The 12,279-nt window shown below is 44.6% G+C and overlaps 1 protein-coding gene across 1 annotated transcript in view; it reads right to left on the bottom strand.

Moving 5' to 3' along the window:
- The window catches only part of DPP6 (dipeptidyl peptidase like 6), a 753,509-nt gene that overhangs the window by 63,366 nt on the left and 677,864 nt on the right, over positions 1-12,279 (bottom strand). Inside the window, exon 16 of the mRNA XM_046670129.1 lies at positions 11,897-12,015. Within this exon, the coding sequence (XP_046526085.1) occupies positions 11,897-12,015 (119 nt within the window). The remainder of the gene's footprint in view (positions 1-11,896; positions 12,016-12,279) is intronic.

Here is a 12,279-nt window from a genome sequence, read left to right as displayed (position 1 = left end):
GCACAAGATACAGCAGTGTAAAAGAGGCAAAAATGCTCTCAGAGCCCCCAAGGAAGGAGAAAGCGAGGGTGTGATTAGAGGAAGTTCATGGGGTTGGATCTTGGAGGTTGTGTAAGGCATTTACCAGGTCGAGAAGGAGTAAGCAGAGAGTTTTATAGGTATTGAAATAGTATTAGGAAAACTTAAGCCATTTATTCCAGCAATGGCTGCTAAACAGAAGGGCAGCAGTGGTTCTGCAACGGCTCGGTTTGACTTTCACGAATGTTGAAGCTGATTAATAAAAGGCTGAAACTTTTACCTATATTCCCTAATTTATAATTTATATATTTGTATTCACCAAAACAGTCTCATCATTTTCTCTGATTGAACTGAAAGGCACATGCCTTACTTTTGAACTAATAAAATATTTTAATGCTAATAAGACATCATTTTTATCTGTTTTATGTAAGTTTCTTTAACATTTCACTTGAAAATTGGTTGTGCTGCTAAAACTGTTTGAAAAGCCCTGACCCAGAAAAAGTGTTTATAGTTGAGATAAGCAGGATGGGGCCAGAGTGTAGACAGCCTTGAATGCAAGTGGAAGGAGTAGTTTAATTTTTTGGTCAGTCAGTCATTCCCCTTTCATCTATTATCTGTCTGCCCTGGATCTTGTGGCAAAAAGGATTTAAGGCCGATAAGAAAGATAAATGACAGATAAAAATAAAGTAAGCTTAAAATGAGTAGGTGAGAAAAGTAGAACAATGTGAAAATAAGGACAAAAAAAAAAAAAAAAGAAAAATCCAGGAGAAAAGTTAGTATATGAAATGTGTGCTATAAAGACCTCCCGACAGAGGCTAGAAATGTTGCTCTCAGCTTCCTGGTAGCCAACACAAAGGGTGGGGATGGGACTGACAGCCCATAAATTAAAACAGACGCTTATTTTGGAGATTAACCCCTCATCAGATAACTGATTTGCAAGTATTTTCTCCCATTCCGTAGGTTGTCTTTTCACTCTGTTGATTGTGTCCTTTGCTGTGCAGAAGCTTTTTAGGATGACGTAGTCCAGCTTATTGATTTTTGTTTTTGTTGCCTGTGCTTTTGGTGTTGAATCCAAGAAATCATTGCCAAGACCGACGTCATGACGCTTCTCCCTGTGTGTTCTTCTCGGGGTTTTACAGTTTCAGGTCTTACATTGAAGTCTTTAATCCACTCTGAGTTGATTTTTGTGTGCGGTGTAAGATGGGGGTCTGGTTTCGTTTTTTTGCACATGGAGATCCAGTTTTCCCATTTGCTGAGAACCTGTCCTTCCCCATCGAAATTAATGGCCTATATTCCTGCCCTTCAGTGCTCGGACCCCATTTTCTCTCATCTCCCTCTCACCCCAACTCCTACCAACAGATGTGCACTAGTCAGAACTTGTTGAAATCATGTAGATTTTTTTCTAGTTTTTTAAACACTTTTATTTTAGGAATCTTTAATAACAATTGCATTAAGTTTTATCCAGTAATGATTTATAATTTTTTTACCAGTTTATTAGTTTCTGCTCATTGTTGCTTAGTTCTCATTTCTTCCTTTCTCTTTGATCAGCCACTTTCTTTTAACTGCAGTTGTGTGCATTCCAGGGCAGATGTGTGAGTGGTAAATTGCACGTATTTAATATCCCCAAATTCCTTTTTCTGCCCATTTTACAAACAGGAGCTGCGTGGGCACAGGACTGAAAGTTAAAAATGTTTTCCACCAGCAGCATTTTATGGACCTTGCTCCACTGCACCCCAGGCTGTTCTGAAGCCAAGAAGTCTGATGCTAATCAGAGTATTTAAAATAAAAAGAGAAAAGGAAAAAGAAAGAAAAGAAAAAAAAACTCTACTTTTTCTCACTGTAACCTTACATAATTTCTAACCTTTGAACTGCCACATTTCATTAGGAGGAATTTAACTTGAGGGCTTTTCCACAATTCTTATAAGACATTCAGTAGTTCTTTTCTCTCTAATGATTCAAAGCTCAGTGGAAATTTTCCCCATTATATCTTATTTTTTTTCCCCTTTATACTCCCAAATCTCTCCTTCTAGAAGCTCTACAAGGCAGACTGCTTTTCTTGGGTCTATTATTCATCTCTCTCAAGCTTTCTCTGATTTTTTACCTTTGTCCAGCTGCATGGCCTTCTGGGAATTCCTTCTGCTGGATCTTCCAGATGACTATTTGGTGGTGTTCTGCTAACAACTTTGGCCAAACAAAGACACTTCCGAGAGTGAAGGGAGCAGTCACTCAGTCACCCGGCCTTGACCGAGCTTCGCCAGGCTTCATCTCAGGGCTTTCTTGGGGAAACTGGGGCTTACAATTACCCCATCTATTCAGTTTTTCTTCTAAACTAAAAAAAAAAAATTGGTAAATATTTTGTTTAGTTTCCATCAGTCAGTTTACACCTTACTTGCTGCGGCCTGTTCTCGTGTTACAGATGTGGGACCTGCTGGAATCTCTTGGAGGATGTTTACCGTCAGACTTACTGCAGTTAGTAGAAGTGATCTTTCAAATGTCTCTCCTGGGGCTCCTTTTCCTGGGGTTCGGTTTGAGGCCTCTCTTTCAGGGGTCTTCTGGGCCTCAGTGATCTCTGGTTGGCTGTTGCCACGTGGAGGTGAGGGTCCTGGTCAGGAGGGCATCCCCTCAGCTATTACAGATGCAGGATCCAGGTGGTGGACAGGGGGCAGCAGGGAGCCACTCTCCTGAGGTGGAGGCACTGTGCTTGGGCTCCTTGTCCTGGAGGTTATCGGAGGCACAGCCCCACTTCTCATTCTGGCCGCCATCCACTCTAGGGTCTTCCACAGCCGAGTGTCCTGTTTATTTGTTCTGCAGGATGATACGTTAGCCCGCAGCTGTGCGAGCAGGGGCTGGGCGTCTCCCCCTAGAGCCCCTTAAACCAGTCCCATCGCAGTCCACGACGTGCTCCTGCTGCAGCCTCTGACCTGAGGGTTACCCCAGAGTTCAGAATTGCGGGAAAACCAACTTTTATTTTTATTCTTTTGGTGATCACGTCTTCCACCAGTCGTGCTACGTATCCTAGTCTTTTCCTTTCACTTTCAATGTGATCCGTTTATACTTACTTTTCAAAAATTCTTCAATGTTCTGGTCTGCTGGTGGCCCCCTTTCCAGTGGCCCAGTGGTGCCATTTATTTTTTTTATGTTTCTTCCACCATTTTACTTAGAAAAGAGAGAAATGTGTGCGCTCAGGAAGCCATTCTGAAAAGAAACAGTCCTTAGGAAATATGATCTGGTGGTCAGCAGCAAAGTGGACTGGCCAGAGGGACCCTGAAGGAAACTGACCAGTGAAGGATTCACTACTGGAGTCAGGGCGATGGGAATGAAAGGAGTGGAGGGTTCTAGCACACTCTTTATTGCACCACATGGTGTTATTTATTTCTGATGGACATTCCAAGTAGAAGACTGTCAGAGCATGATACCAGGTACCAGCATGGCTCAGACACTGCCCGGTGACTGGGCAGGGTGTCAGGTGGGAGGCTGAGAAGGCCCTTTGCCACAGGAGATGTTTGTTTGGTTGTTATGGGGGAGCAATACAGCTCCTACTGAGGGTTTGCTTGGGGTCTGGCAGCATTTACTGATGAGTTTAGCATCTTCCAAAATATTCGTGTAAATTATGCTAATGATCCAGCCTGCCTTGAGTCTCTCTCCTTGTTCTCGGCACCTGCAGCCTCAGTGGGAATAGCTCCACATGTCTGAGAGAGTGAACAGATGCTCTTACTCATGCACTAGCAACCCTCCAAGGAGTCTCCAACCTGGTTCTGAACACTCACTTGGACAAACTCAGAACTAAGAAGGGCAGCTCAGGTTAACACCTGGGAACCTGTGGGAGGAGCTGTGGGAGGCAGCTCGCAGAGCTAAACCATGTGTCTTCCCCTTCTCAGATCCTCTTGTTGGGAATTGATACCACCCTACATGTTTGAAGGTAACAATACAGTTTTGTCAATGAGGAGGCAGATTATTTATTATTTTTCTAGCTCTGGGGCTACTTTTCTACAGTTGGGTGTGAGTTATTTGAAATAATTTCACTAGAGGCAGAATATTTAATGCCTACAGGGGATCAGGATGTAAGCAGGCCCACCTGCTTAGATGCACACTGAAGGAGTGAGTGTGAACCAGTATTCCCCCTGGGCCACTGCGGAGGGATCTGGAGCTTTCTTCTCCCCAATCGGAAGATGTACGACAGGCAGAGCTGTGCTTCCATCAGAACCCTGGGCGACAGCCTTCCCTCAGGAGAATTTCTGTAGTGGCGTCAAGATTAGTAGCCATTTCCATTCCATCCAGTAACAGCAGCTCCACACATGTGTCTTTGTGAGGGCAGGTTTCTGTTTTCTGAAGTCACATGCTGTCACTTTTATCTCAAATGGCTACAGTGATTTAGGTACTGCATCCTCTTTAAGAAATACCTGCTGCACTTCACTCTGCAGGACACGCTGAGCTCAGGATGGACCTCAAACCCCTAAATATGCTCCACCTCAGACAGTACAGAGCTGAAATTTCATCATTAAGGATGTATTGACTTCTTTCAGGAGATGACACCAAATGTGACAGAGGTGTGGCATGTGGGCACCACCTTCTCGCTCACTGCTGCTCGTGACAGCCATAACCAATCAACCGCTCATGAGGTTCTTTCTCGCTGAGCCTGACTTGGCCTCAGAATCCTTCTCATCCACAATGCCGCAGCCACCAACTTACAACCAAGTGGAGCTGGTGTGCGAGACTGACAGCTATTTTTCATCCCTGCCTTATTCACTGTTCTGTTCTGACTAAACTCAGGAGGACCAACATAACACAATAGCACCTGAGTGTGCATTTCCTCCCAATAACTTATGTTTCCCAAGGATAGGATGTCACCAGGGCAGCTGGCAGCACTGGGCACCGGAAGGAGTAAGTCAAGAGAAGAAACGGCTCAGAAAGAGGAAATATCAAGTGCCAAAGAGAACTTCAAAAAGTTTGGTTACTTCGTAACTCTGCCAAGAACCGGCTGTGAGGGACCCTTAGGCATTCATACCCGTGAAATCAACAGGTGCTTCATCTCCAAGCCTAACAGATGGTTGACTTAATGTTCTGTGATTCGGGCAACCATGGTCACTTCTGGAAACTTCTACCCTGCTAGTGTAAGCACAGACCCAGCAACAGCCTGGTGAAGTACAGGAATGTTCTTTCACATTTGGAAACTCTGAGTTAGGGATGTTAACTATCTTTAGTCTCTGCCCCAACTTGTCGGTTCTGAGTTAGTAGCACGTGGACATCTAAGGCAGTCTTAATCAATTACCAAGGTGGTGATGATGATGATGACAATCGTGATCATAACAGTATTAGTTAACACTTATTAAACATTTACTGGGTATCAGGTACCATGCTAAGCACTCTATACGCATTACCTTGATTAACCCTCACAACAACCTTATGAGAGAGGTACTGTCATTCCCCCGATTCTCAGAAGGAGGAAAGGGAGGACTTAGCAAGCTTCCCCAACATGCCCAAGTCACAAAGCTAGTCAGCGCGAGAGCCCAGATTCTACCCTACTGTGGAGCATCATTCCATACTCTGCTGCTCTCCGTTCCCGTGATTTCTCTCTCTCTCCACGAGGATGGCCATGGTAGTGGCGATGCAGGGTCTCAGGGGGCATTTAATTGTAAGAAGAGTAAACAGGATAGAGTCACTCACTTCATTTTAAGCTTGGGTCATAATAGTTTGCTTCAATTCGACTTCAAGATGGAGAAGCTTGTCATAATAACCCAGGCTGCTGAATCTATGAGCAGACACATCTTCAAGATTGGGAGAGAGCTCCCAGAGTCACAACTTAACACTGAAAGGGGGTGAAAGCGCAGAGGTGGCAGGATTCGTTATCACAGACTATTCCTTTCTCTGCTCAGAATCGGAATCAAAGCTTTCGTTCTATCTTTGGTTCCAAGAAAAATAGTTTATTTATTTATTTTTAAAAATATAAAAAATGGTTCAGTACGAAGCAGTAAGGCTTGATTCCTACACGGGTCCCATTTCCCTGGTGGAGTTTGGATGTTTCTTAGAAACAAGATCGATTGAGTTCTTTTGATAAACTTGAAGGAAAATGAATTGTGTTCTTGGGATTCAGTTTGAAGAGAAAAATCCAGTTCCTTAAATAGCAGCTTTGACTGTGAAACTCAAATTATGTAAATTGGGCGCTCCGAGTCAGCTGTTCAGTGGCTCTCAGGGCTGAATTTAGTTGGGAAGAGAAAGCCCTACACAACTGCATGGTGCCATGTAATTTGAGAATTCATATTGCTTTATGACACAGAAGAAGAATTCCCAGAGAAATTCTACACGGAACCTGCTCTTCGCCCTCTAATATGGCAGTTTTCTTCCAAAAACATGGTTTGCATCATATCACTTTCCTCAACGGCCCCTGTCACTCCTTCTAGAACATGGTAAAGCCATTAAGAATAATCTCTGTTACGAAGTCTAACGTGGCTGCCCTCAATTTTGTGTCCCTGAGAAAAACAACAATAGAGTTTTCTTTCCTCTCTTTCTTAGACAAGAAGGCAATATGGGTCTCAGAAGGGAGGTGTTGTGGGTTGAATCGCGTACCCCCTAAGATATGTTGCAGTCCTAACTCCCAGTACCTGTGAACGTGACCTTACTTTGAAACAAGGTCTTTGAAAATATCAAGTTAGGACGAGGTCATGCTGGATTAAGGTGGGTCCTAATCCAGTGACTGGTGTTCTTATAAGGAGAGGGAAATTTGGACCCAGAGACACAGGGGAGAAGGCCACGTGACGCATCAACAAGCCAAGGAGTGATGAGGAGTGCGCCAACCACCAGACGCCAGAGACGCATGTAACAGGTCCTCCCCCACACCCCCAGGAGGAACCGACCCCACCAACAACTTGCTTTCAGGCTTCTGGCTTCCAGAACTGTGTGAGAATACATTTCTGTTGCTTTAAGCCCCTCAGCTGTGGTAATTAGTTATGGCAGCTCCAGGAGATTAATACAGAAGGTGAGTACTTTTTTCTTTAAAGATGAGACTGGGTTTATTGGAAACTCGAAGGTGTGTGTCTCGGCTCTGTGGGTGAGGCGGCCAGGCTTCTGACCTGGGCGTCCCTGGACAGCTGAGGAATCGAGTTCCCATCAGAGACATCGGTCTGAGGGTAAACCCGCCGCCATGTCCACGCTGCCTGGGCAGGCTCACCACTGCCGGTTCCTCCCTCCTGCAAGGGGAGGGAAGCCAGCCTTTGCCTGAAAAAAGCTTTGGAGAATGTCCGGGAGTTCATCAGGCAGTGAAAGACCAACAAGTGCAAATGTGAAATAGTACATTCCGGGCAGGGAACTCTAAGCAGATTTATTTGTTGCTAGAGTATAAATTGCAAGGAATCAGAAACGGGAATATAAACATCAAACATTATATAAGTAATTTATTCTTCAAATTATAAACAGCTGGACAAATATTAGGTATTTATATTATTATCCCTTTTACAGGGTCAATGAGAAGATCAACTAAGTGTGTAAACCAAAAGCTTACTGGTATATCCTGAAAAATCATGAAAAAATCTTCCATCATGATACAATATTTTGGATGCAGCGGCTTCATTGCCAGACCCTGGAGATCTGGAAAGAAATCTAACCCTCTCTGTCTTAAATGAATAGGTGCATTTCCACAAGTCTCTACTGAATGTGGTCCACCGGTGTCCCTCATGCGAGGACTCTGTGATGCTCTGAAACCCATGCCTTTCAGATTAAATACTGACACAGAGAGATGAAATCCAGCTAGGTAATGAGAGGACTGAGCATTACCAACACCTCTCAGTCTTTACTTACCTATATTAATCTACTTTTAATGTAACTAAGTACAAAGGCATAAAAATAATTTATGCATTTTAAGTTATTACATACTTAATGAAAATTAAGAATTATAAGGAAATATAGAAATGGCAAGCTTTGTGAAACCACAGAAGAAATGTCTATGAAAAATTAGAGGAGAAAGCACAGGACAATAAGACTAAAAACACTTTCCAGGGATGAAGATGGACAAAATATACTGGGCAAGAATGCCTGGAGATTAGGAGAACATGGCAAAGCACGAATTAAATAGAAGTACTGATCACAAACCACTGAGGAGCAACAATCAGCTCTGATGAAGTCACAACGCTGAGCACTGCAAGGTAAGTTAAGGGGACGGGTCCATATTAGATAAGTTTACCAAAAACTATCATAATGAAGGTCCACAGAAAATCAGAAGAATGACTGTGTTTATCTGGGGCTGTGGCAATTTCATGACGCGATAGCTGCCGAGACGATGCCCCACCCTTAGGAACTAACGTGGTGTGACATTTGTGTCTGCTCTGACTGGGCGCCTATCTTGGCTGGTTGGTGTCCACCTGGCCCTAGTTATTAAATGCTTTGACTATAATTGCCTGTGCCCAAACTGAACCATTTGTAGTTCTCTGTGCGATGGGCCGAACACTTTTGAATATGGGAGCATTCACGATTCCCTTTCCTTAATTCACCAAAGAGAATCCTCTAATTGCCATTACATTTTCCCTCAGCCTAAAATGGAAAGATTTTTTTGTTCTGGCTGCATCTGAGAGGCTAAGTTATCTCCATAATAAAGTGCTGCAGGAGCAGGGGCGGCGGAAAGTCTCTAAGGCTGGGGGTGGAGAAGTCATTTTGGTCAAAGGCTTCCAAGAGTCTCTCCGAGTAGCTCTGGGGTGTGGAAGAAATAAAGAGGAGAGGAGGTTTAACAAATGCTGCTGTGGGCTACACATTTGAGTCTACTTTACCGTCTACTGAGAAACGTGCAGAAAAGTCAAATTATTTAAAATTATTTTGGGTTGTTACATTGGACTTCTTAAACGCACGTATCCGCTAGATTGGTTGTGGTTGACAGGCTGCAGCGGAATTCCTCCACGTGATCTTAGAATGTTCCTTGTGCTCTTTCTCATGCTGCGCCTTCTCCTCTGGACTGCTTTCCACATTCTAAATCCTACCTCCCCATTTATTTGAAATGCTACCTCATCTGTGGAGCTTTTCTCGATTCCTCTTCCCCAACACAAAGTCCCACGCAATCAAAGGGGGCGTAATCACTTCTCTTGAAATTTCATATCCATCGCTCTTTTCATCCCTTAGGCATCATCCCCAAGCCCTGAGGAGGAGACTGGGGGCTCCTCAGGGTGCTTGCTGCAGGAGAGGCCTTCGGCTCTGAGGCTCCGCTGACTCAGTTATCTCCCCCAACGGTGTCCACGCCCCTAAAGCTGGCTGCTGCTGTTGCCGCATCCATTTTGTTGTCTTTGTAAATTTAGGTCTTCTTAGAAAATCCCTTTTTAAAAACAAGGTTTTGATTAGGTTTTGGAGGAGAGGTTAATTTGGGCATTTATGTTTCTTTAGCCAGAAAACTGGTTATTTTAGAAAAATTTTTAAAGAGTAATTTTGTCGAGAAGAGGGCTAGTTTACGCTTATCTTAAGAGGAGGCAACAGGTTAAATATTTAAATAGATTTTAAATGACTCAGAAAATCTGGGGGTGACAACTCCATGATCAATTAAGACTTCAGTTTCTTAATAAAATGGAGCAGAGGTTGCAGATTAGATTAGATGATCTCTGAGACGTATTCCTATCGATTACTGGTGGTGATCCATGCATTTGTGGGGCAGGACACCGCATCCCTTCTGAAGCTGGGATCATGCTGGTCTCAGTGGCCGGAGTCGGCCGTGTGTCTGACCTAGTGGGGTTGTACTTGTTCTTTGCCTCTGTTTCCCTCCACAGTGACGCTGAGGAGCCATCTCTTCACACTAAACATTCGAAGACCACAATACAAGCAGCCTTAGCAAAAGAAAACGTCCCCAACTGGCAAGGACATAAATGTAAAATGAAATGCTATTCCCTCCTTAAGGATGAAGTGCTAGCAGGCAGACTGGAAATTTGCACAAGAACAACTGTTCAGTGATCTCAAAACACACTGTCCAAATGGCCCCCCAAGGCGGCTGCCATTTTCACGTCCATCATATGGGATGCGGGAACATCCTTGCCTGAATCCAGGGCGTAGGTCTCCTGGGGGAGCCTGTTCGATTTCATCCCAGGGCTGGTGCTCTGTGGAAACCGAACAACAAAAGGCTGCCAGTTGTTAGAATGAGGTCATCCAGACTACACTGTGGTTTGAGAAGATCCCGCATAACTTAGCAGGGAGCTTCTGACCTCCAAAGGGAGGCAGAGAAAGGAACTGTCAGCAAATAAGACGCTAGGTTCTGTGAGGGACCAGTGCAGGGAGCGAATATTACAGAGAGTCAGGGAGAACTCCAGAACTAGAAATCCAAATTGTCACTGCCTGGACCAGTTAAAACCACAGATCTTGAAGGCCCTCCAGCTCACTCTCTGCCTTATATTTGAGCCCATTTCTGGCAAGTGGGACCTGCCTTCTTTTAAAGATCTTCCGTGATGGCGGTTCTATCACCTTTCTCAATCAACCATTCTTGTGTGTGATGTTCTTCTTTAAATCAACTTCAATATTTCCCTTCTGTATCTTATCATGACCTTCTGTGTTTTAAAGTCACTTCCTACTTCTATAGAAAAGATTTCAGATCTCTGATTATGTAGCTCCTGTCACTGTTGTCTCTGGCTCCTAATGTGTCTGCTTGCCACATTTTCCCAGTCTCTATGCCCCATAAATCTCTACACTTTTCCGAGTTGTAATTTCATGAAGATCCTGCCATGGTCCAATGGGTCTCACTGGCCTGGGAGCCAGGAGACTTGATGCTGGTCCTCTGTGCATCATTGACTCAGCAGGAGTCAAGGAATCCACCTAACTTCCAGCAGCAGGTTTGGCTTCTGATAAATTAAGTGGGTGGATAGGCTCTTAGGTTCTTTCCTCCTATAGCACCCTGTGACTTCGGATGCTCAGTGGTCTGCTTCCTGGGAAGCACAGGAAAGAGGAGTTTGGTAAGAGAAACTTTGAGGGGACTTGGGGGCTAATGTTGAATTTCAGAAGCCCCTCCTTGTGTCTCCCCATCATCTTGGAAAAATGCCTGGGGCTGAGCTTGTGGTGATCAAGGGACTGAGTCCTCCCATTCTGTGGCTTTTCAAGATTTTAGATGATGACACTGATAAAAAGAGGATGAGGTCATGTACTGTGGAGTAGCTGGCAAAGGCTATCAAAGACATCGTTCTCATAACAATTCTTCATTCTCCATCTGTGACTCGCGGGACTGAATTGCTCTGTCTGTCACCTGCAGCGTATTTTCACTCTTTGAGGTGAACTCACTAGGTCTTCTCTGAGGTGAATTTTGTTATGACCATATTTATTATTACCTACCTTTTCATGAGTTCATATCTTATCTTTCCAAGATATGAGGACAAGATGCAAAGATATTTCCTTGTATATACAATGAGACATGGCATGCTGTTTTGTGTATGCTGATTGGTATGATCAAGAACTTTCTGAAGTTTGGGATAAATTATCCACAAATCGGGTCATAGGAAAATAATTTTTTCCCCCTGTCTGAGACTTCTTTTATATAATCTCAATCCTTATGCTAAAGAAGTTGACCTTTGAAATTGTTTTATTATCTTTCTAGGTGGCCTGGTTTCATCACTGTGTAAGATACTTACCACAACTACCTCACAGGACTTTTTTTGGTGGAAAATGTAGATGAACTTTGGGATTAACTGGCACAGTGTGTAGAAAGCTCTGATAAGCTGTAAACCTTCATAAAACGTAAAATATCGGCAGGGCAGCAGACCGAGAGGTGAGCCAGTATCCCTGCTCCCATCAGCCGACATCATGGGGTGGGCGGGATCCTCACCTGTTCCGGAACAGGCTCCCACGGCAGCTGCCTCCGCGGCCCGTGAGTGTGCCTGCCCGCGGGTCTCAGCATGGATTTAGGAGCGGGTCTGAAACGTTGGCAGGAACTTACCTTCGCACTTGAGCAGGAAGAAGTCCATGCTGTGGCTGAAGGAGGCACTGAAGTAGGTGCAGTTGTCCACCAGGTCGCAGGACAGGCACTGCCTGTTGAAGTTGCCCACGGTGCTGGCACTGGAGGGACAAGGACAGCAGGGCGTGAACCGAGGCAGGGAGGAAACAGTGACAGTGGTCAAGACCCAGATGCCCCAGCTCTGTACTTCCAGCTGACTGATTTCTCTCCTACCAAAGGTGTTCTGGAGCCCCTGATGCTCACCGCTGGGCCTTTCTCCTTTTGTCTCCCTGCTGGAATGCCCCTGAACACGGGCTCTGGTTTTACTGGCCACGAAGCCTTCCCTGGCAGGTAGATCCCTCCGACGTGTAAGAGCTCTCAGTGCT

Source organism: Equus quagga, chromosome 8 (assembly GCF_021613505.1).
Source record: "Equus quagga isolate Etosha38 chromosome 8, UCLA_HA_Equagga_1.0, whole genome shotgun sequence".
In the NCBI taxonomy this organism is placed as follows: domain Eukaryota; kingdom Metazoa; phylum Chordata; class Mammalia; order Perissodactyla; family Equidae; genus Equus; species Equus quagga.
Note: the sequence above shows the minus strand (reverse complement) of the source record. Positions and strands in the feature narration are given on the sequence as shown.